This window comes from Populus trichocarpa, chromosome 19 (genome assembly GCF_000002775.5).
Source record: "Populus trichocarpa isolate Nisqually-1 chromosome 19, P.trichocarpa_v4.1, whole genome shotgun sequence".
NCBI classification, from domain to species: domain Eukaryota; kingdom Viridiplantae; phylum Streptophyta; class Magnoliopsida; order Malpighiales; family Salicaceae; genus Populus; species Populus trichocarpa.
The window spans coordinates 14,546,606-14,571,019 of NC_037303.2; the positions used below are offsets into that span (position 1 = coordinate 14,546,606).

At 32.1% G+C, this 24,414-nt stretch overlaps 1 protein-coding gene across 1 annotated transcript in view; it reads left to right on the top strand.

Annotated features, from left to right (window-relative positions):
- Positions 1–6,084: 6,084 nt before the first annotated feature.
- The window catches only part of LOC7498155 (uncharacterized), a 37,208-nt gene continuing 18,878 nt past the window's right edge, over positions 6,085–24,414 (top strand). Inside the window, exons 1-5 of the mRNA XM_052449457.1 lie at positions 6,085–7,509; positions 7,684–8,175; positions 8,280–8,423; positions 8,510–8,718; positions 24,125–24,208. Coding sequence (XP_052305417.1) covers positions 6,177–7,509; positions 7,684–8,175; positions 8,280–8,423; positions 8,510–8,718; positions 24,125–24,208 — 2,262 coding nt within the window. The 5' untranslated portion in view covers positions 6,085–6,176. The remainder of the gene's footprint in view (positions 7,510–7,683; positions 8,176–8,279; positions 8,424–8,509; positions 8,719–24,124; positions 24,209–24,414) is intronic.

Sequence of the window (24,414 nt, forward strand, 5' to 3'; positions counted from 1 at the left end):
GGATCCTTTTGTGTAATTGATTTTTTTTCTCGATTTTATCATTCAGTATTTGATTTATTAGGGATTGGGCTTCACAGTTGTTCCATGTATGGTGCTTCCAGTCTAATAACTTAGGTCACTTGAAAAGTTAACAGGGGTTGATATCTATTTTTTTTGTTTATTTTCTTTTTTGATTTCATTGTTCGACATTATTTTTTTTAAAAAAATTAGCATTGTGGTTTTCTTCAATTTCTTTTCTATAGGGCTATCCCCATATCATAATCTAAGATATGAGTTTGATGGGTTAACCCGGACTGACTCTACCTTTATTGTCTAGGTTACATGTCTATCGTGTTACCTTGAGTCAGTTTCTTTGTTTTTTTTTTTTTTTATCAAATCTTGTCCTTCTATATATAATTAGTTAAAAATTAAACTACATCATTTTTTCCGCTATTAGAAAAAATATTTTTTATTTTTTTGTCAATTTACTATTATTGTTTTTTCCCCTCAAGTTATTGTAATATTTGTTTTTTAATTTTTGTCTTTTTACTATCATTAATTTTTTTTTATTATCTAATTAAAAATAAATCAGCTTATTTAACCAATCAAGACTATATAAACTGAGTTGTAGAGTTTTCTTTTGTTTTAAAACGCACTTCCAACATTAATTAAGTAAATTTTTTTTTATAAAAAACCCATGGCGTTACTCGTGCCCATATCTAAGTAATGAGCCCATGTCTAGTAATATAATATACTTGGATAATAATAATAATAATAATAATAATAATAATAATAATAATAATAATAATAATATGAAAACATGAAAGTCATATGCCTGACCATCTATGAATGACCTAAATGACTCTAAATTTGACGATGGAGTTTAAAGGGTTTAAAAGATGAAATTTCAAAGATTTTTTAGGCAAGAGATATTTATGGATCCCACCAAATGTGTTGAATTAATGATTAGAAAAAGTCATGGGTATTGGTTGTCTTCATGAGACTTCACTGAACCTTTGTGAATGCTCTCAAGGTCTCGTTCCATTTGCACAAAATGATTGATCAAGAGAGCTTCTGTTAGTTCCTTGCAGCGTGGGAACAAGGAAGGTGATGCAAAGGAAGATTGGTGGCAAAAAATGTTAGAAGTCTCATATTCTCTGTGAAGACTGTGATATGAAGTTGTGAAAAACCCCGTAGGCTTTTCATAATCGTGCCTGTGACTGGTCCGTGAGTTTCTTCTATCTCTAGCATAGGGATGTCTCTGAAAAACAAGTCCCTTGTGGATATAAGAAACGCTCTAATGTTTAATTAAGTTAACAAATGTATAATAGAAATGAGAGAAAAATGTTCAGTTTTTTCCCCTTTACATGATGGCATGATTTTTAGGGGGTTTTAGAGAACTTAGGGTTTAATTGAAAAACTCAAGTTCTGATAAAATTTAAAAATTAATAAATATTTAATTATCTATAAGTAAAAAACCCCAATTAAAAAACTACAATTTCTAATTTCATTTTATTACAACGTTTTCTTCTTCTTCTTCTTCTTCTTCTTCTTCTTCTTCTAGGATTAGTCTTCTCTCTACTCCCTGTCAGCCTCTCTCTCTCTCTCTATCTTCTTCCTCTTTTCTCTCACTGCCAACTTCTTCTCTCTATCTTCCCTCTCATTCACTTCCCCTCTTTCTCTCCATCCTTAACGTTAGACACGATCTTCTTCCTCTTTGCCTCCACGCCAAGTAAGTCTCTTTCTTTTCCTTTTTTTTTTTTTTGCCATTGTTCTTTTATGGAAATCTTTCTTTTTTGGATGTTATGGAACTTATGGTTTGTTAAGAAGATTTAGTTTAGATAACATTAATTAAGAGAGAAGAAATAAAAGGGAATAATTGAAATCCAAAATAGGTGTAAAAAAATCATATACTGTATAATAGATTTTATGTTGAAATATATTCTAAATTTTGTTTATGTTGTGAATTATTGATAAAGATTGAAAATCCCTAATTTTATGCAAGTTAGATTTTATGTTGAAATAAAGCTGGATGAGAGAATCTTGTTTGATTGATTTACCTTGGTTTATGTGTTGTAGTTAATTAGTATGTTAATAATATTGTTTTAATTATGTTAGTGAGAAAGATTTGTTTGATTTATGGTGTTGTGCAAATTTTTAGAATTGTTAATGAGAATTTACTGCATTGACTTGAATTGGTATTAAGGTTTTGATTGTTTTGGAAGAGAAAATAATGTGAAAATCTTAGGTAGTTTCCCATGCAAGAGAGATATTGTCGATTTTTTTTAAATAAGATATAATAAAAATGTTATTTTTTTTATGTTTAACTTGTTTAGATGATAAAGATAAAGTCATTAACGTGTAATATGGATAAGAGCATTGCTAGATCTTCTCGCAACGCTTCTAAAGATTATGAGTCGCTAGGTGCCACCATGACTAGGCACTTAAGGCATATACACCCTCTTTTGATGCAAGCTTGTTGAGTGCAATGCTGCCTCACAAAGGGGGTGTTTGATCTGCGTGGAATGTATATATTGAGAAGTACATTGCGTAATAGAAGCCAGACCAAGGCATGCAAGTTTGTTTTATTTCTTTGCATGATTTAAAAATAAACAATGATGAATAATTTTTGAATGGTTAATTTTAATGAACGAATATAATTTCAGGTTTACAAGTATGGAGGTTGCTCGCACAATAATATTGGTGATGAAATCATTGATAGAAGTGTCTTTGTTTCAATGGAGTCAGGTTTCTAAAAATTCTTAATGGAAGCCTAAAATTGATGCATGATACAGAAAGTTCAAGGTTAATATATATATACCAATTTTTTAATTATTATTTTAATTCAATTATTTTTTTTTAATTTTAATGAACTAATTATTTTATAAAATTGACGTGAATGAAAAGGTTAGTATATGCTTTATTTTGGAGGCTACAACTCCGATTAAACTTTTTGTTTAAACTCACATACAAAATGAGGATTATAGGAAAAAGGTGCAATAACTTGTGAATAACCGAGCTTAGAAGTTCATAGTAAGTTGGATCTTAACAATTTTGTTCTTAAGTTATTATTTTTTTAAAATCTGTTGATTTTTTTTTCAAGAAACATATAACACCCGATTGCAGGATAGATACACGGATGATCCTTCATCCAAAACTCAATCTGAATTTGTGGTTAGAGGCTTGATCATTCAGTGAACCTGATAAAAATCGAGTTTAAAATATCTCAAACACTACAACTAAGAATATGCAATATTCTAGTTATGATTAAAATCATCCGAAAACAAAAAAAAACAATAATTTAAAGCCTTTTAAAGCCAAATTAAATACACTTTTAAAATACATTCAAAATACAGTTCAACCGAAAAAAAACAGATACTAAATTTGAAATGTAGACATTTAATTTAATTTCAATTACTATGTAAACTGGTTAGAAGATAAATTTTTATCATCAACTTAATAAAAAAATACTAAGAAAACGTTATAATCCCTGTCTCAGAATGAGTGTCCATTGTAATATAAAATTACATTTGCTTCCTTAATTATCACACCCCCCATGAGTCTCAAAATGATCTGTGTAATGATTCCCAAATCCCAGTTCTTTCTCCGTTGCCAACCAAACAGCAGAATATTAGGTGCCTTCACCATATCATCAAGAAAATATATAAGGCAAAGGATGAGAAGGAGATGAGGTTGTATGCTTTCAATTATGTAAATTCAACAGAAAATTAACCCAACAATAAAAGAAAAAAAAATATTGATGCTTTCACAAACAGAAGATTGAAGAATATGCGGGGATAAGAAACAGGAGGATGTAAGCAACAAATTGATTCTGCAACACAAAATAGGAAGGAAAAATTGAATAAAATGTGACTACCAAGGAAGGAATAAAAGCAGATTGCTAGAAGATGGTTCCGCGGTCTCAAATGATTATCAACTTTGGACAACCACAATCTGTAAAAGTAGCAATTATGTGTTAAAACAAGAGTTAATTAAAAAGAAGGAAATTTCTAGATTAAATCTTACCACTTGCATTTCTCAACTCATATATAAATATATGATCGTTGGAGATCTCGAGTTAATGAACTCTCTTCCATGGTTTGGTTCTTGAGAGTGAATCCACAATATCAAAAAAGAAGAAGAAGCAGCTTATCTTCAAAGTTGAACTTTGGCAATGAACAAATTACTTGGTTTTAAAGTTTAATGTTTTCGTGTGTTTGAAAATGCTTTTATTTCTGCTTTTATGTATTTTTTTAAAAGTAATTTTAGTTTGAAAAAACATTAAATTAATATTTTTTTTCTAGTGTTTTATAATAATTTTGATGTATTGATATAAAAAATAAAAAAATTTTAAAAAAATTATTTTAATATATTTTCAAGTAAAACTATTTTAAAAAACACTCTCCACTATATTCTTGAACACACACTACAAAAAAAAATGTATAAATAAACAATCATATATATATATATATATATATATATATATCTCGAGAAATGTTAATCGTGTCTTTCATGTCTATATATATCTGAAGAAATCTCTATCATATCAATGTTGAGACTAAAATTTAGGATAGCTATATAAATACGATGAACTGAATATAAAAATGTCATCTGTTTTTACTAGAATTTAAAACTTTAGCAACTGTTTGAGGTATATTAGAGTAGCAGAAGCAACAAAAGGAGGGAAAATAATAACACGACATTTATTTATAGGCTAGAAAAGGATCATATTGCCCCAAACATAGTGAGACCAATACTAATATCAAGGCATGCACATTTTTTTAGGGAAATTTCTAACCTAGTTGATTAATATTTTTTTTTTGTAGTTTTTTTAATTATTTTTTTTTATTTTCTTTAATATTGGATTATTAATTCGATAATTAAACTTTATGATTTTATTCAGTTTTCTTCAACATTAAGTATTACAACTGGATCATAGATTTTACATCTTGACCTGAGTTGGCTCATATCAATGTTTTTCGATCTTTTCTTAAATTATATTTTTTTCTTAATTTTTTTCATTCAACATTTTATTTGCTAGAAATTGAGCTTTAACCTTTTTTCTTTTGATGAAGCTATCACGTTTTCATTTGATTTGTTATGAATTTCCCTTCAGACTTTTTTTTCTACTTTTTTTATGAGATTATCTCAATCTTATATCAAATATCGTAGAGTTTACGAGTTAACCCATTTTAACCATGGTTTTTTTTTTTTTTTTTTGACCTTTAGCTTTGGGTTGTTTAACAATCTGGATGAACCCATATCAATTTCTTTTTAACTTTTATTTCTTGTTAATTTTTTTATTAGTTTATTTATTGTCGTTGTATTTTTTTCTTCATATGATTTAAATTACTAATTAAACTAATGACTTAGTCTTAGAATTTTTTTCTTAATATTTTTTTATGTTAAAAAACTCCGAAACGTGGACGGGTCATAAATCTAGTTTTAGTCTACAATTACTATTGAATTCCATGGATATTCGCTTCCTTATCACTCCTCCATTTGCTTACAACTAGTAAGCGATAATGTTGTTAAACTTGGCTCTGCGCAGGTCAGGTTTTAAAAAACAATATAGGAATTAATTAGATTAAACCTAGGTGATTAAGTTAAAACCCAATTTATTTATTTTTTAAAAACATTAAAACAACTTCCTACTGTATCTCTATCTGCATGGACCAATAAGAAAAGATGGAATCGACATATATGTATGGACGACCCTGACCTCATAATTTTCTAAATTAAAGGACTGCAATAAATTCGTGTCCTGCATGGGAAACAACGTTCAATCTAAGTGCTAAAGCGGTTATCAATTAAGAAAAAAAAAAAAAAAACTCCCCTGCTATCAATTTGGTTAATTGAGTATCTATAATTTCATTTCAATCAATTGAGTATAAGTTGCTTAAATTAAAAAGAAAAATTTTGTTCAATAGAAAAAATAAAATGAATATTGATATTATTTTAATATATTTTAAATAAAAAATATTTTAAAACATAACTACTACCGGCCCCATAGTATCATATTCTCAATATCAAATTTTTGTCGATGACAAGGAAAATGTTGTCGTGTTCTAATGATTGACTTTTTAAGTTCAGTAAAGCATCCTCTCCCTTCCTTAATGGTCAGCGTCAACAAAGAACAAGTGCAGTGAAAATTTGCTTTGCAGTTGACCTTAGTGATACATTCATGGTTATGGTTGATGGTAAGAAGAGGTCTTAACCAGAGAGATCTATGTGCAATGCATAGCATGCTATCAACCGTTTGCTTTTCTTATGCATTCTTATTATGCTCCTCCCTATTATGTTGCTTTGCTAGAGATACCATCACATATGCTGGTAATTTGATTAGTCATGATGGTGGAGAAACTCTTGTTTCAGCAGGAAAAAGGTTTGAACTTGGGTTCTTTGCCCCCGAACAAAGTTCTGTTTACGGAAGCTATGTAGGAATTTGGTATTACAGGTCGCATCCACGAATAGTTGTGTGGGTTGCCAATCGAAACAGCCCACTTCTTGATGGTGGAGCAGTTTTGGCTGTCACAGATGATGGAAACCTCAAGATTTTGGATAAAAATGCAGATCCTTTTTGGTCTACAGCGCTTCAATCAACATCAAAACCAGGGTATCGGTTGGCTAAGCTCTTAGATTCTGGGAACTTGGTTTTTGGTGATAGTAATACCCTTTCGACAACTATTCTATGGCAAAGCTTTGAACATCCAACTGATACATTTCTTTCAGGTATGAAGATGAGTGGGAATCTAAAATTGACTTCATGGAAAAGTCAAGTTGATCCAAAAGAAGGTAACTTCACATTTCAGCTAGATGGAGAAAAGAACCAGTTTGTTATCGTCAATGACTATGTAAAGCATTGGACTAGTGGGGAGTCAAGTGATTTCTTTAGCTCAGAAAGAATGCCTGATGGAATAGTATATTTTCTATCGAACTTCACCAGATCTGTTCCAAATTCAAAAGGCAGAAGAACAACTCGATCACCCTCGGATTATAATAATACAAGGATTAGGTTGGATGTTAAAGGGGAGCTACAATACTGGAACTTCGATGTGTATACAAATTGGTCTTTGCAATGGTTTGAGCCGAGAGACAAATGCAATGTGTTTAATGCCTGTGGGAACTTTGGCAGCTGCAATCTGTACAACATGTTGGCTTGCAGGTGTTTGCCAGGATTTGAGCCTATATCACAGGAAAATTGGAGGAATGGAGATTTCTCTGGTGGTTGCATCAGAAGCGCTGCCGGATGTGGGAAGAATGACACCTTCTTGAGCTTGAAGATGATGAGAGTTGGGCAACCAGACACTTCATTTGTGGTTGAGGATGAAAAGCAATGCAGAGAGGAGTGTCTCAATAAGTGCCAATGCCGAGCTCATTCCTTTGTGAAGGGGGAAGTCAATATGCGAAGGGACAGACCGCCTAGCGACAACAGTTGCTTGATCTGGATGGATGATCTTAAAGATCTTCAGGAGGAATATTCTTATGGTGGGCCCGATCTCTTTGTTCGTGTCACCATTGCTGACATAGGTACTTCCTTCTTTCGACTTGTTCTTTCTCCTTTTATTACTACAAGATGCTGAAATTACGTCAAGGATAATTTTCTCTGATAGAAGATTGCAAACAAGCAGTTGACTTAATTCATAACTGAACTAAATATCAGTACTGTTTCATACCTTAAAAAAAGCTCCATTTTTTTTGCAGAATCAAAGGCTAAAAGTTGTGAGCCTTGTGGCATAAATGTGATTCCTTATCCTCTAAGTACTGGATCAGATTGTGGTGACCCCATGTACTTCAGTTTCTACTGCGATAATTCCACAGGAAAACTCAGCTTTAAGACACACAACGGCACCTATAATGTCACTACCATCAATCAAGATAGAAGAACATTTGCTATCCAAGAGAAAGATGTAGCTGATTGTAATGCCAGTACAAGAGGTCAAATTGGGAAGTTCAACACGTCATCTCCATTTAAGATGAACGCCTCTAAACGCTGGTGTGACTCCAATGTTTCATCTCAAGGTCTGGTAGAAATAGATATTGGTTGGGAGCCACCTCCAGAGCCAGTCTGCTCTTCATCTTCGGACTGCGACGATTGGCCAAATTCAACTTGCAATGTAACAGGAAATCGTACAGCGAGATGCCTCTGCAATTCAAATTTTTGGTGGGATGGCATGGCTCTAAATTGCGTTCAAGGTGAGCACTCTATATCTTGCTTCAAACTGCAAAAGTAGTGAAAACCATAAGTTTCATCCTGTTTAATTTATTATAATGCGCATACCCCCTTTTCTTTCTTGAAGTTGTCGATGGACAAGCAGGAGGATATTCGAGAAAAAAGAAACCATTGTCTTTGATTGTAGGAGTTACAATTGCTAGTGTCATAGTTCTATCAAGCATCTTCCTTTACACCTGCATTTTTATGAGAAAGAAGGCCAAACGACGAGGTAACTAGACAAATTTTCCACGTGTAGGTATTGAAGTTTTTAAGGGATTCCTCACGTAATTAGCAGTTGTCTTGTTGAAATTTCAGAAAGCCAGCAAAATACTGAAAGAAATGCAGCTCTTTTGTATGGCACTGAGAAACGGGTCAAGAACTTGATAGATGCAGAAGAGTTCAACGAAGAAGATAAGAAGGGCATAGATGTACCTTTATTTGATTTAGACAGCATACTAGCGGCTACGGATTATTTTTCAGAAGCAAACAAGCTTGGAAGAGGGGGCTTCGGACCTGTTTACAAAGTAATATTTACGTTAATCATTGGAATTTTTGTGGCGGACAAGTTTTCTGGCTGAATTTTACCTGCATGGCAACTTGGTTTCAGGGAAAATTTCCAGGAGGTCAAGAAATTGCAATAAAACGACTCTCTAGTGTTTCAGGACAAGGCCTAGAGGAGTTTAAGAATGAGGTGATTTTGATTGCTAGATTGCAGCATCGGAATCTTGTCAGATTAGTAGGTTACTGCATAAAAGGAGATGAAAAGATTTTACTCTATGAATATATGCCCAACAAAAGCTTAGATTCCTTCATATTTGGTTAGTCTCTAAACAGATTCATCATTTTTGTTTTATAAATGTACGTTTGCAGCACTCATGGTTGCTAATTTTTGTTCTTATGGAAATGGAAAACCTCTGAAGATCGAGATCTCGGAATGTTACTGGATTGGGAGATGCGCTTAGATATCATTTTAGGAGTTGCTAGAGGTCTTCTTTATCTCCACCAAGATTCTAGACTCAGGATTATTCATCGTGATATGAAAACGAGCAACATTTTATTAGATGCGGAAATGAATCCAAAAATTTCTGACTTTGGATTGGCAAGGATGTTCGAAGGCAAACAAACCGAAGGGAGCACCAACAGAGTTGCTGGAACTTAGTAAGTATCAGATCCTATCAACATTGATATTCATCAGACATACATTCATATGCAAACACTCTCTTTTTGCAGCCTCCAATCCTACAATCATGTCATGGTTAATTCTGAATTAGGTGTCTGTCTCCAGCTGAGTTAATGATTCTTGTGAAAATTGTTGTAATGCAGTGGCTACATGTCGCCGGAGTACGCATTAGATGGCTTATTCTCTGTCAAATCTGATGTTTTTAGTTTCGGCGTGGTTGTGCTTGAGATTCTTAGTGGGAAAAGGAACACAGGATATTTTAATTCTGATGAAGCCCAAAGCCTTCTAGCTTATGTAAGTTCAACCGTGCTAATCTAATGTTTTATCATTTGATAAGCTATGCTGACTTAAACTTCAAAATTCCAGGCTTGGAGATTATGGAGAGAAGACAAGTCATTGGATTTAATGGACGAGACATCACGTGAAAGTTGCAACACCAATGAGTTTCTGAGGTGTGTAAATGCTGCACTCTTGTGCGTACAAGATGATCCATCCGACCGTCCGACCATGTCAAATGTTGTTGTGATGCTTAGCAGTGAAACTGCAAACTTGCCGGTTCCTAAGAACCCGGCCTTTTTTATACGAAGAGGCCTTTCTGGCACAGCTTTTGCTTCAAGCGAACAAGAGGGAGGCCTTTCTGGCACAGCTTCATCTTCAAGTAAACAAGAAAGAAGCATCGATACAACGATTGCTTCAGACGAAGTTAGATAATTTCCAGTCGATTTGCATAAAATCTTGGAAAGTTTCTCAATCTTCAAATGGGAAGGGTGTTTTTTTTTTTTTTCCTGTGGTAAATCTCATGTTTTTCCTTGACAAAATTCGTGTGTAATTAGTCCTGTTCTGCAATTGTAATCAAAACCCATTTCAGAACTTCATTATTGTATCTGTGTAATTCCCCGTAAACAATTTTTCTTTCAAGTGTTCTACATTGTTATTATCAATTCGTTTAAATTTAGAATCCTAGCAAACTTTGAATACTTTCAACGTTGTGTCAAGTTGCTTGATCAGATTCCACACACTAGTATTTCTTCTTAGGCGACATTAACCCTTTCTGAGCATCATAATCCATACAGGGTGCCAATGGTTTTAACAGGTTATCACCAGATAATCCTCAATATCTCTTTAAGGAGACAAAGCATCATATAATTTTCAACCACCCCTTATAATTCACCAACCATTGCAGCTGCACATTACTTAAATCATGGGAAAAACAATCTCTTCTGACAAATCAAGCCCACTGCACGATCCTTCTTTCACCATGCTTTTTTCTTCTCTTTGTCATCTTCTTTAGACTCTGCATTTTGAAATTCCTACACTCAGTTTCAAGGGTTCCATGGAGAATCCAAAACCATTTCAAAAAGGCACAGATACTGGCCTTGCCTACAATCCACTCTTCGGAAGGTCCAAGGATATCAGCCTAATATCAATTTGTCCAAGCCAACGTCCATCAATGGTCAAGGAAGTGTGGGAAGACATTTCTCCACCGGTTTGGAGTCAAGCCCAGGTTGTTGGCCATGTCTGATCCAGACATGATTAAGGAGATGCTCTGTAGTTTTTTGGACAGGGGCTTGGTGGGCTTACCGGCAAAAGTCATGTTGACCTCTAGAGAAAACACTACGAATTGTAATAGAGTTTTTTTTCTTATTCCTTCAGTTTTTTTTTTGGTTCTTTATTTTTTTTTTTTTGGGATTAAACTTTATGGTATACTTTGTCTGTCTTGGCTAGGGGATCTCACGGTATCAATAAAGAAAATCATTGCTCAGTTCACGCTTGGTTTACATAAATTATGTAATAAAGAAAATTTCTCAACCCATATATAAGTATATAATCGCTGGAGATCTCGAGTTAATGAACTCTCTCCCGTGATTTGGTTATTGAGAGTGAGTCCACAATATCAAAAAAGAAACAAAAAAAAAAAAAGTTCTTCTTCAAAGTTGAACTTTGGCAATGAACAAATTATTTGGTTCTAAAGTTTAATATTTTTGTATTTGGTGAAAAGTTTAATATTTTTGTATTTGGTGATGCTTTTATTTTTGTTTTTATGTATTTTTTAAAAGTATTTTTAATTTTGAAGAGCATCAAATTAATTTTTTTCTAATGTTTTATGATAATTTTGATATAAAAAATAAATGAACCTGACAAAAATAAATATATAAATAAACAATCATATATCTATCTAGAAATGATAATTGTGTCTTTAGTGTGTGTGTGTGTGTAGCATATCAATATTGAGACTAAAATTTTGAATAGCTATATAAATACGAAGAACTGAATATAAAAATATCATTTTTTTAATAGAATTTAAATCTTTAGCAACTCTTTGGAGGTATAAAAATATCACTGTGACAACCAGCCAATCAATTGCGATAATTAACCACGGTTCTAGGATCTGTTTTTTATTTATTTTAATAGTTTTTTTAAAATGATATTTTTTAAAAATTTTATATTTTGTTAGTATTTTTAAATCATTTTAATATACTAATGTTAAAAATAATTTTTAAAAAATAAAAAAAATATCATTTAAATACATATATGAAGAAATCTCTATTATATCAATGTTGAGACTAAAATTTAGGATAGCTATATAAATACGATGAATATAAAAATATCTTCTTCTTCTTTTACTAGAATTTAAATCTTTAGCAACTCTTTGGAGGTATATTAGAGTAGCTAGAAACAATAATGGGAGGGAAAATAATAACACGACATTTATTTATAGGCTAGAAAAGGAGCATATTGCCCCAAACATAGTCACACCAATATTAATATCTAGGCATGCACATTTATTTTTATGTCAAAAAAATAGTTGCATATTTAAATTAGATTATTTAAATTCATCGCCCTTAAATTTTTTTATCTTTTAAATTTAATATTCATTCTTTTGATTGTTATTTATTTTATTTGAGATCATTCTTTAAATTGATTTTGTTTTACGATTTCACCCTCCTTTGGGTTTTTTCCTATCAAATTTGATCCTCATTTTTTTTTGCTTTAGAAAGTTTTTAAAATTGATATGTTAAACTAATTGGGAATTATGCTTATTGATTCAATGCAAGTCTAGAATTTCACAAGGTGCAAGTTTTAGAGATTAAATCAAGTTCAAGAAATATGCCCTAGTTTGCTTTCTTTTTTTTTCTTTCTTTTTTTTCCCTTTTTTTAAGCTAATGTTTTTTTTAAAAAAAACTTTTTTTTAGAGTTTTGCTTTGTGATATTTTACGGTTTGTTTATATGGCGTTAATCTCGAGTTCATGACCTGATTCACTGATTTTAAAGGTTAACGTGTGTTGACTTCTTTTTTAGAGTTTTGCTTTGTGATATTTTACAGTTTGTTTTCTATGACGTTAATCTCGAGTTCATGACCTGATTAATTGATTTTAAAGGTTAACGTGTGTTGATTTTTTTTGTCTTTTTTTAAAATTGATTTATTTTAATTTCATCATTCAACATTAGATATATAGGGAATCGGTCTTCGTGCTTTTGTTTCCTTTCCTTTCTATTGGGTTGACCTGATCCAATGCCCATGATTGTCTGGTTAGCGGGTTAAACCAAGTTGATTCATATTTTTTTCATAGCTTTTTTTAATTAAATTTATTTTTTTTATTTTTTTCCTTCAACATTGGGTTGCCCGATGATTGAACTTTATGGTTTTATTCATTTTTCTTTCAAACGCGGTTACCCTAGTATTCCAACTAGATCAGAGATTTTGCATTTTGACTCGGGTTGATTCAAATCAAATTTTTTTGATTTTTTTTTAAATTATATTTTTTTCTTATTTTTTTGTCTTTCAACATTTCATTTTGCTAGAAATCGAGTTTCAGCTTTTTTTCTTTTGATTTTGTTTTCTATAAAGTTATCACGTTCTTATTTGATTTGTTAGGAATTTCCTTTCAAACTTTTTTTTCTACTTTCTTTTCCATGATATTATCATAATCTTATATCAAAGATCGCATAGTTTGCGAGTCAATCCATTTTAACTATTGTTTTTTTTTAAAATAATATTTTTTCAGTTTCGCCCTTTTAACTTTGAGATGTTTAATAATCTAGATGGACTTGTATCGATTTCTATTTAGCTTTTATTTGTTGTTAGTTTTCTTATTAGTTTATTTATTATCGTTGTATTTTTTTTATTCATAATATTTAAGTTACCAATTGAAGTAATAACTTGAGTTTTAATTCTTTTTATCTTAGCATTTTTTTACATAAAAAGTAATAATTCCAGATCGTGGCAGAACGCAGGTAGCAAATCTAGTTTCTGTCTATAAGTATTGAATTCCATGGATATTCGCTTCCTTATCACTCCTCCATTTGCTTACAACCAGTTAGTGATAATGTTGTTAAACTCTACTCAACCCAGGCTGTGAAGAAGAATTCTCAATTGATCAAGATAAATCTTCAATTTCAGAAAATTTTACTCAATTGACTGAAATTGAAAAAACATGTGCTCAATTGACAAAATTAATAATGGAGGGGCTCTTTTGACAAGTTGGTGAAAATATAGGATGCAAATAGTGGGTTTTGTCAAAATGAAGGATACACTTACAGAACGAGTGGACATGAAAGCATGAATGCATAAAGTTGAAAAATGCCTTGACGGGCCCTTGTTGCCACAGAAAATTGCGTAGGAAAGGAGAGCCAGGACTTGTAAAAGAAAAGAACACGTACGCAGTTACGCAATCATTAGATGATGATATAATAATAAGAGTTTGGAATTAAATTTTTTTTTTTTTATGATTTTATGTTCGAGTTCTTTAGTTGTTCATATGATGGTCACTGAAAACTTACATGATCGTTAACTTCAGGGCTCGTGAAATTAGTCGAGGTGGGCGCAAGCTGACCCGAACACCCACATTAAACCGAAAAAAAAAAAAGAACACATATGCCTGTCGCCAGCACAATTTAATTATTTATGGATAGTTTAAGAAGGAATTTGTTTTGAATAAAATATTTTACAAGATAAAATATTTTTTATATTTTTTTAAATAATAATTTATACACAAAATCATTCAACAATCTTAACCATCAAAATCTTATCATCATCACTGCATGCAAAATCATTATTGTTGTTGCCATCATTATTTTTCACTTTACAATTACTATCTTCGTTACCACCCCCGCCACTATAACTCTATCACCATCAGTCATGGTTATTAGAATCGATCCAAAAATTGACTTGTCAGTTCTAAATTAGATTTAGATTAATTTGAATTAATTTATAAATTTTTTAAAAAAAAATATTTAAAATTTTAATATTTCATATGAAAAAATTAAAAAATAATTTATATAAATATAATCTATACATGTTATAAATAATAAAATTTAAAAGATTATTTCAAAAGATTTTTTATCTCACATAAAAAGATATTATGTTAGTATATTATCTTTTTAAGTTGAAATATTTAAATTAATTTTTTTTATCATACATTAAAAAAATACAATTTTTTTCTTGTGAATATAAAGTATATATACTAAAAGTACATTAAAAAAATAAAATATTTTTCTAATATTTATATAATGAACTTTTATTATCAAATAAAAATTATAAAAAAGATGAGTTTCTGATTGAAAAAAAAAATAGAACTCAATCAGAGATTTTATTTCTTATTCCGATCTTTTATCTTACTCGTGGGAATCAAGTGATCGATGCAGTGTATTTGATGCTTGTGGGACTTTTGGTAGCTGCAATAGTCTAAATAGGATTCCTTGCAAGTGTTTGCCTGGATTTCAGCCCAAGTCTCCCGATAATTGGAAATTAGGAAACTTTTCAGAGGGGTGTGAAAGATTGTCACCTTTGTGCAGCAATGATGTGGTTCAGAACTTCCTGCAGTTAAATGGTTATTACTTATTTTTAAAGTGTAATATATACTAGAAAAATATTTTATTTTTTTAATGTGAGATTTGAAACCCTTTAATATATATATTCTATATTTCTAAAGAAAAAATTATTTTTTCAATATGGAATTTGAAGCCTTTTAGTATATATATTCGGACACAACAGAAAGGGATCTATGTTTGGACCCAGCGTGCAGGTCAGCAGACCCGCTAGCCTGGGTGGACAGTTAAGCTCGCAGGTCTGACCTCAACACTAGGACATGATAGCTCATGTGCTAGGTGTTCACAGCCTGGGGCGTAACCTCCCCCTACAGCCTTGGAACTCTATGTGGTTGAGTATGATTGCTCTTGAGCCAAGTGTTTGTGCTATTTTTTTTTATTTTATTTTCTATAAAGTTATCATGTTCTTATTTGATTTGTTAGGAATTTTCTTTCAAACTTTTTTTCTTATTTTTATTTCCATGATATTATCCTAATCTTATATCAAAGGTCATAGTTTAAGTTAACCCATTTTAATCATTGTTTTTTATTTTTTAAAATAATATTAAGTTTCGCCCTTTTAACTTTGGGATATTTAATAATCTAGATGGACTTGGGTCCATTTCTGTTTAGCTTTTATTTGTTGTTAATTTTCTTATTAGTTTATTTATTATTGTTATATTTTTTTTAATCATATTATTTAAGTTACCAATTGAACTAATAACTTGAGTTTTAATTATTTTTTTCTTAGCATTTTTTTACATAAAAAGTAATAATTCCAGATCGTGGCAGAACGCAGGTAGCAAATCTAGTTTCTGTCTATAAGTATTGAATTCCATGGATATTTGATTCCTTATCACTCTTCTCCATTTGCTTACAACCAGTTAGTGATAATGTTGTTAAACTCTACTCAACCCAGGCTGTGAAGAAGAATTCTCAATTGATCAAGATAAATCTTCAATTTCAGAAAATTTTACTCAATTGATTGAAATTGAAAAAACATGTGCTCAATTGACAAAATTAATAATGGAGGGGCTCTTTTGACAAGTTGGTGAAAATATAGGATGGAAATAGTGGGTTTTGTCAAAATGAAGGATATACTTACAGAACGAGTGGGACATGAAAGCATGAATGCATAAAGTTGAAAAATGCCTTGACGGGCCCTTGTTGCCACAGAAAAAATTACGTGGGAAAGCAGGGCCGTACGCCTGTCGCCGGCACAATTTAATTATTTATGGGTAGTTTAAGAAGGAATTTGTTTTGAATAAAATATTTTACAAGATAAAATATTTTAAATATTTTTTAAATAGTAATTTATGCACAAAACCATCAAAATCTTAACCATCAAAATCTTATCTTCATCACTACATGCAAAATCATTATCACTGTTGCCATCATTATTTTCACTTTACAATTACTATCTTCGTTACCACCCCCACCACTATAACTCTATCACCATCAGTCATAGTTATTGGAATCGATCCGGAAATTGACCTGTGGGGTTCTAAATTATATGGATTAATTTAAATTAATTCAAATTAATTTAGAAAAATTTTAAAAAATATATTTAAAGTTTTAATATTTTATATAAAAAATTAAAAAACAATTCATATAAATATAGGCTATGCATGTTATAAATAATAAAATTTAAAAGATTATTTTAAAAGATTTTTTATTCAACATTAAAAAAATATTATATTAGTATATTTTCTTTTAAAATCGAAGTATTTAAACTGAATTTTTTTTATCACACATTGAAAAAACACAATTTTTTTCTTGTGAACATAAAGTATATGTACTAAAACACTTCAAATTATATATTGAAAAAATAAAATATTCTTCTAATATTTATATAATAAAGTTAAAAAAAAAATTAATTATCAAATAAAAATATAAAAAAGTGGGTCTCTGATTAGAAAAAAAGCATTGAAAAAAAAAACAGGAATGAATGAGATTTTACCAGTTTTTTTTTCATCTCGATCTTTTATCTTACTGGTGGGAATCAAGCGATCGATGCAGTGTATTTGATGCTTGTGTGGGCCTTTTGGTAGCTGCAATAGTCTAAATAGGATTCCTTGCAAGTGTTTGCCTGGATTTCAGCCCAAGTCTCCCGATAATTGGAAATTAGGAAACTTTTCAGAGGGGTGTGAAAGATTGTCACCTTTGTGCAGCAATGATGTGGTTCAGAACTTCCTGCAGTTAAATGGTTATTACTCAAGTGTATTATATGAATATTAAAAAAATATTTTATTTTTTTAATGTAAAATTTGAAATTCTTTAATATATATATATTTTATGTTTCTAATAAAAAAATTATTTTTTCAATATGGGATTTGAAACCCTTTAATATATATATTCGAACCCAACAGAAAAGGGTCCATGTTCGGACCCAGCATGCAGGTCAGCAGACCCGCTGGCCTGGGTGGGCAGTTAAGCTCGCGGGTCCGGCCTCAACGCCAGGGCATTATAGCCCAAGTGCCAGGTGTTCATAGCCTGGGACGTAACCTCCCCCTTGCAGCCTTTGAACTTTATGTGGTTGAGCATGATTGCCCTCGCACCAAGTGTTTGTGCCTGAGGCTGCAGCACACCATGCCCCACTCCTAAATGTGCAATTCACAGTGCAATAAGTCTTGATTAAGATGACTTTTTCCATATGATTTAGTTTTATATATAATATAATAATAATAATAATAACAACAACCACCAAAGAAAAACCATATATTAATATTAAAATAATAATAATAATAATTATTATTATTATTTGTGCCATAAATATTATTATTTTTATTATAATTGAAGGTATTAATATTAAAAATACTATTATTTGTGTTATAAATATTAATATTTCTATTATAGTTCAAAGTATTAATATAAAAAATATTATTATTTGTGATATAAAGATTATTATTTTTATTATCATTAAAAGTATTAATATTAAAAATAGTATTATTTGTGGTATAAATATTATTATTTTTGGTACAAATATTTTTATTTTTATTATAATTGAAAGTATTAATATTTATTTTTATTGTAATTGAAAGTATTAATATCAAAAAAATTATTATTTGTGGTACAAAGATTATTATTTTTATTATCATTGAAAGTATTAATACTAAAAATAGTATTATTTATGGTATAAAAATTATTATTTGCGGTATAATTATTTTTTTATTATAATTGAAAGTATTAATATTAAAATAATATTATTTATGTTCTGAATATTATGATTTTTATTATAATTCAAAGTATTAATATCAACTATACTATTATTTGGGATATAAATATTATTATTTTTATTATAATTGAACTAATAATATTTAGAACACAAATTATAATATGTTTGATATTAATAATTTCAACTATAATAAAAAAATCATAATATTTATGAGGGAAATAATTATATTTAGAAACCTAAGACCTAATAGCCTTAGGTTTTGACAAAGGACCCAAGAAAATTGGATCCTAATACAGGACCCATTAGCCTTGGGCATAGGGCAAACCAGCTCCAGCACCACGTGGGCGCACGGGTCTGACCTAGCACCATTGTTTTAAAACCCGGACCGGCCCGACAAGCCAACCCGGGCATGGGACCGGTCCGGGTCTTAGTAAAAACCCGCCGGGGAGTTGGCCCGGCGAAACCCGGTCGACCCGGCGGGTCTACCCGGAACCCGGGCGACCCGGGTAAACCCGGCTGAGACCCGACCTCTTTTTTTTTTAACGTAGACGTGAAACGAAGTCGTTTTAAACTTTCATTTCCTATTTCTACATTTTCTCAGAAACCAAACAGAGGATTTCAAAGTAAATCAGTACTCGCACCAACAGAAAGAAATTGAAGAAAACAAAAGGAAGAAAAAATCATAATTTTAAACAGGAACCTTTCGATGATCTCATGACATAAACAAAAGAATTGGCACTTGCAAAAAGATATTCCTTAAGTCCAGGCGCTTTTCCCATCCACTCTCTACAGAATAACCACCACCAAACAAATCCCTAGTGATCAAAGCTGTTGATTTTGCCCCTCCAGGTTCACACACAACGGTTCATAATCGAATTGAGAGATTCTTTTTCTGCGTAATCTGGATGAGTGCGCGCCCTTTGTCTGCTGAAAGTCGGGTTGATATTGACGGCTGGAGAACTCTTCGTATCGTACAGAGGTTCCCGAAGACCCCTCACTCAATCGCCGGCTTGACCTTTCATTAGGATCGTGAGAGAGAGCAGGAAAGCAAGTAGTAGTCTAGGCTCACCTCAGCTGCCATATTCACAATAAAAGAGCTCCTGCAGCTAGAGAGACAGAGAGAGGGAGTGGGTGATCCTGTGACTCTATGTTAAATACAGAGTCACATGTTTTTTTTTGGGTTGACACGGGTCAACCTATCTAACCCGTGACCCGATCATTAGACCGGGTCGACCACCGGGTCGGGTTTCAAAACTATGCCTAGCACACAGGCAAGGCAGCCCAAACGTCAAGTGTCCGCATCCCAGGGCCTGTAGCCTCACCAAAACTTAAACTAACCATTTTCTCCCTAACTATTCTTTCAATACCAAATGCATCACAGCAAAAAGACAACCTCACCTTTCTCTCGCTGCCCTTGCAACTCTTTATGACAAGGGCTGGTTTGCCATTACACTACTGCAATCCATAGTGCTTTGTGTCTAGATAAACAGTAATAGGAGCACTGATCCCTTTTAGTATTTTGTATAATATTTTATGTTCTCAAGAAAAAAAAGTTATTTTTTCAATATGGGGTTTGAAGCCCTTTAGTATATATATATATTTTATGTTCACAAGAAAAAATTATATTTTTTTAATGTGGGATAAATTGTTTTTTGATATATTCTTTTAAACTTTATTATTTACAATATATATTCACATGAATTGTTTTTTAATTTTTTTATATGAAATATGAAATTTTTAAATTTTTTTAAATTTTTTCAAGTTGACTCAAATTGACTTGTATAATTTTTGATCCGGTCTCTTAACCAGATCAACCCGATGTGATAATTATGATTCAAAGGTTGTTGTAAATTTTGATGACTCACAACGTTCAATCTAAAGTGCTAAAGCTGTTATCAATTAAGGAAGAAAAAAAAAAAAACTCTCATGCTATCAATTTGGTTAATTGAGTATCTATAATTTTCATTTCAATCAATTGAGTATAAGTTGCCTAAATTGAAAAAAAAAAACTTTTACTCAATAGGAAGGATGGGATGAATGACGATACTTCAAGAATGACAAAAAACTTGATGATAATGACTAAGGTTGTGAAGAAGAATTCTCAATTGATAGAGATAAATCTTTAATTTCGGAAAATTTTACTCAATTGACTGAAATTGAAAAACATATGCTCAATTGAAAAAATTAATAATGGAGGGACTCTTTTGACAAGGTGGTGAAAATATAGGATGGAAATAGTGGGTTTTGTCAAAATGAAGGATATACTTACAGAACGAGTGGGACATGAAAGCATGAATGCATAAAGTTGAAAAATGCCTCGAAGGGCCCTTGTTGCCACAGAAAATTGCGTGGGAAAGGAGAGCCAAGACTTGTAAAAGAAAAGAACAGGCCTGCATAATTATTATTAACTAAACTAGTTAAATTTTTAATTTATTTTTAAAAAATTATTAGTTTGAATTTTATAATTTTTATAACCATTAAAAATTTATATAGTTATTAACTATAAAGCTGATAAAATTAGTTAAAGTATAAATAAATTCAAACATACATTTTAATAATAAAAAAAACTCACACCTGCAGCAAGCAATTTAATTATTTATGGGTAGTTTAAGAAGGAATTTGTTTTCAATAAAATATTTTTTATACTTTTTTAAATAATAATTTATACTCAAAATCATTCATCAATCTTAACCATCAAAATCTTATCATCATCACTACAAGCAATATTATCATCACTGTTGCTATTTTCATTACCATCAAAATCTTATCATGCAATATTACCACCCCACTACTGCAACTCTATCACCATGGGTACCACCATTAAAGAAAATTTAAGCCAGATAAAGTTATTTGAAATTGTATTTATGGTGTTTTATTAAATTTTGATTTTTTTAAAAATTATTTTTTTTATATTTTTAGATTATTTTAATATATTGATCTCAAAAATAATTTTTTAAAAATAATAAAAATATTATTTTTAGGAAAATGTTGTGGTGCTCAAATGATTGACTATTCTAAATTAATCGAAGTTTAGTAAAGCATTCTCTCCCTTCCTTTATGGTCAGCGACAACAAAAGAACAAGTGCAGTGAAAATTTGCTTTGCAGTTGACCTTAATTAGTGATACGTTCATGGTTATGGTTGATGGTAAGAAGAGGTCTTAACCAGAGAGATCCACGTGCAATGCATAGCAGGCTATCAACCGTTTTCTTTTCTTATGCATTCTTATTATGCTCCTCCCTTTTATGTTGCTTTGCTAGAGATACCATCACACGTGCTAGTAGTTTGATTACTAATGATGGTGGAGAAACTATTGTTTCAGCAGGAACAAGGTTTGAACTGGGGTTCTTTGCTCCCGAACAAAGTTCTGCTTACGGAAGGTATGTAGGAATTTGGTATTACAGGTCGAATCCACGAATAGTTGTTTGGGTTGCCAATCGAGACAACCCACTTCTTGATGGTGGAGCAGTTTTGGCTGTCACAGAAGATGGAAATCTCAAGATTTTGGAAAAAAATGGAGATCCTTTTTGGTCTACAGGGCTTGAATCAACATCAAAACCAGCGAATGGGTTGGCAAAGCTCTTAGATTCTGGGAACTTGGTTTTGTGTGATAGTAATAACCTTTCGACAACTATTCTATGGCAAAGCTTTGAACATCCAACTGATACATTTCTTTCAGGAATGAAGATAAGTGGGAATCTAACATTGACTTCATGGAAAAGTCAAGTTGATCCCAAAAAAGGTGACTTCACATTTCAGTTAGATGAAGAAACGAACCAGTTTGTTATCGTCAATGACCATATAACGTATTGGACTAGTACTGGGGAGTCAAGTGATTTCTTTAGCTCAGAAAGAATGCCTGATGGAACAGTATATTTTCTATCGAACTTCACCAGATCTGTTCCAAATTCAAGAGGCAGCAGAACAACTCGATCACCCTCGGATTATAATAATACAAGGATTAGGTTGGATGTTAAAGGGGAGCTACAATACTGGACCTCCGATGTGTATACAAATTGGTATTTGCAATGGTTTGAGCCGAGAGACAAATGCAGTGTGCTTAATGCCTGTGGGAGTTTTGGAAGCTGCAATCTATACAATAGGTTGGCTTGCAGATGTTTGCCCGGATTTGAGCCTAACTCACAGGAAAATTGGAGGAATGAAGATTTCTCTGGTGGTTGCATCAGAAGCGCTCCCGTATGTAAGAATGACACCTTCTTGAGCTTGAAGAATATGAGAGTTGGGCAACCAGACATTAAATATGAGGCTGAGGATGAAAAGCAATGCAGAGAGGGGTGTCTCGATAAGTGCCAATGCCAAGCTTATTCCTTTGTGAAGTGGGAAATCAATATGCGAAGGGACAGACAACCAGGCCACAACACTTGCTTGATGTGGATGGATGATCTTAAAGATCTCCAGGAGGAATATTCTTATGATGGGCCGGATCTCTTTGTTCGTGTCCCCATTGCTGAAATAGGTACTTCCTTCTTTCGACTTGTTCTTTCTCCTTTTGTTACTACAAGATGCTGTAATTACGTCAAGGATAATTTTCTCTGATAGAAGATTGCACACAAGCAGTGGACTTAATTCATAACTGAACTGAATACCAGTACTGTTTCATACCTTAAAAAAAGCTCCATGTTTTGCAGAATCAAAAGCTAAAAGTTGTGAGCCTTGTGGCATAAATGTGATTCCTTATCCACTAAGTACTGGATCAGATTGTGGTGACCCCATGTACTCCAGTTTCTACTGCGATAATTCCACAGGAAAACTCAGCTTTAAGACACACAACGGCACCTATAATGTCACTACCATCAATCAAGATACAAGAACATTTGTTATCCAAGAGAAAGATGTAGATGATTGTAATGCCAGTACAAGAGGTCAAATTCGGAAGTTCAACACGTCATCTCCATTTAAGATGAACGCCTCTAAACGCTGGTGTGATTCCAATGTTTCATCTCAAGGTCTGGTAGAAATAGATATTGGTTGGGCGCCACCTCCAGAGCCAGTCTGCTCTTCATCTTCAGACTGCGACGATTGGCCAAATTCAACTTGCAATGTAACAGGAAATGGTACAGCGAGATGCCTCTGCAATTCAAATTTTTGGTGGGATGGCATGGCTCTAAATTGCGTTCATGGTGAGCACTCTATATCTTGCTTCAACCTGCCAAAGTAGTGAAAACCATAAGTTTCATCCAGTTTAATTTATTATAATGCGCATACCCCCTTTTCTTTCTTGAATTTGTCGATGGACAAGCAGGAGGATATTCGAGAAAAAAGAAACCATTGCCTTTGATTGTAGGAGTTACAATTGCTAGTGTCATAGTTCTATCAAGCATCTTCCTTTACATCTGCATTTTGATGAGAAAGAAGGCCAAACGACGAGGTAACTAGACAAATTTTCCACGTGTAGCGATTGAAGTTTTTAAGGGATTCCTCATGTAATTAGCAGTTGTCTTGTTGAAATTTCAGAAAGCCAGCAAAATACTGAAAGAAATGCAGCTCTTTTGTATGGCACTGAGAAACGGGTCAAGAACTTGATAGATGCAGAAGAGTTCAAGGAAGAAGATAAGAAGGGCATAGATGTACCTTTCTTTGATTTAGACAGCATACTAGCTGCTACGGATTATTTTTCAGAAGCAAACAAGCTTGGAAGAGGGGGATTCGGACCTGTTTACAAAGTAATATTTACGTTAATCATTGGAATTTTTGTGTCAGACAAGTTTTCTGGCTGAATTTTACCTGCATGGCAACTTTGGTTTCAGGGAAAATTTCCAGGAGGTCAAGAAATCGCAATAAAACGACTCTCTAGTGTTTCAGGACAAGGCCTAGAGGAGTTTAAGAATGAGGTGATCTTGATTGCTAGATTGCAGCATCGGAATCTTGTCAGACTAGTAGGTTACTGCGTAAAAGGAGAAGAAAAGATTTTACTCTATGAATATATGCCTAACAAAAGCTTAGATTCCTTCATATTTGGTTAGTCTCTAAACAGATTCATCATTTTTGTTTTATAAATGTACGTTTGCAGCACTCATGGTTGCTAATTTTTGTTCTT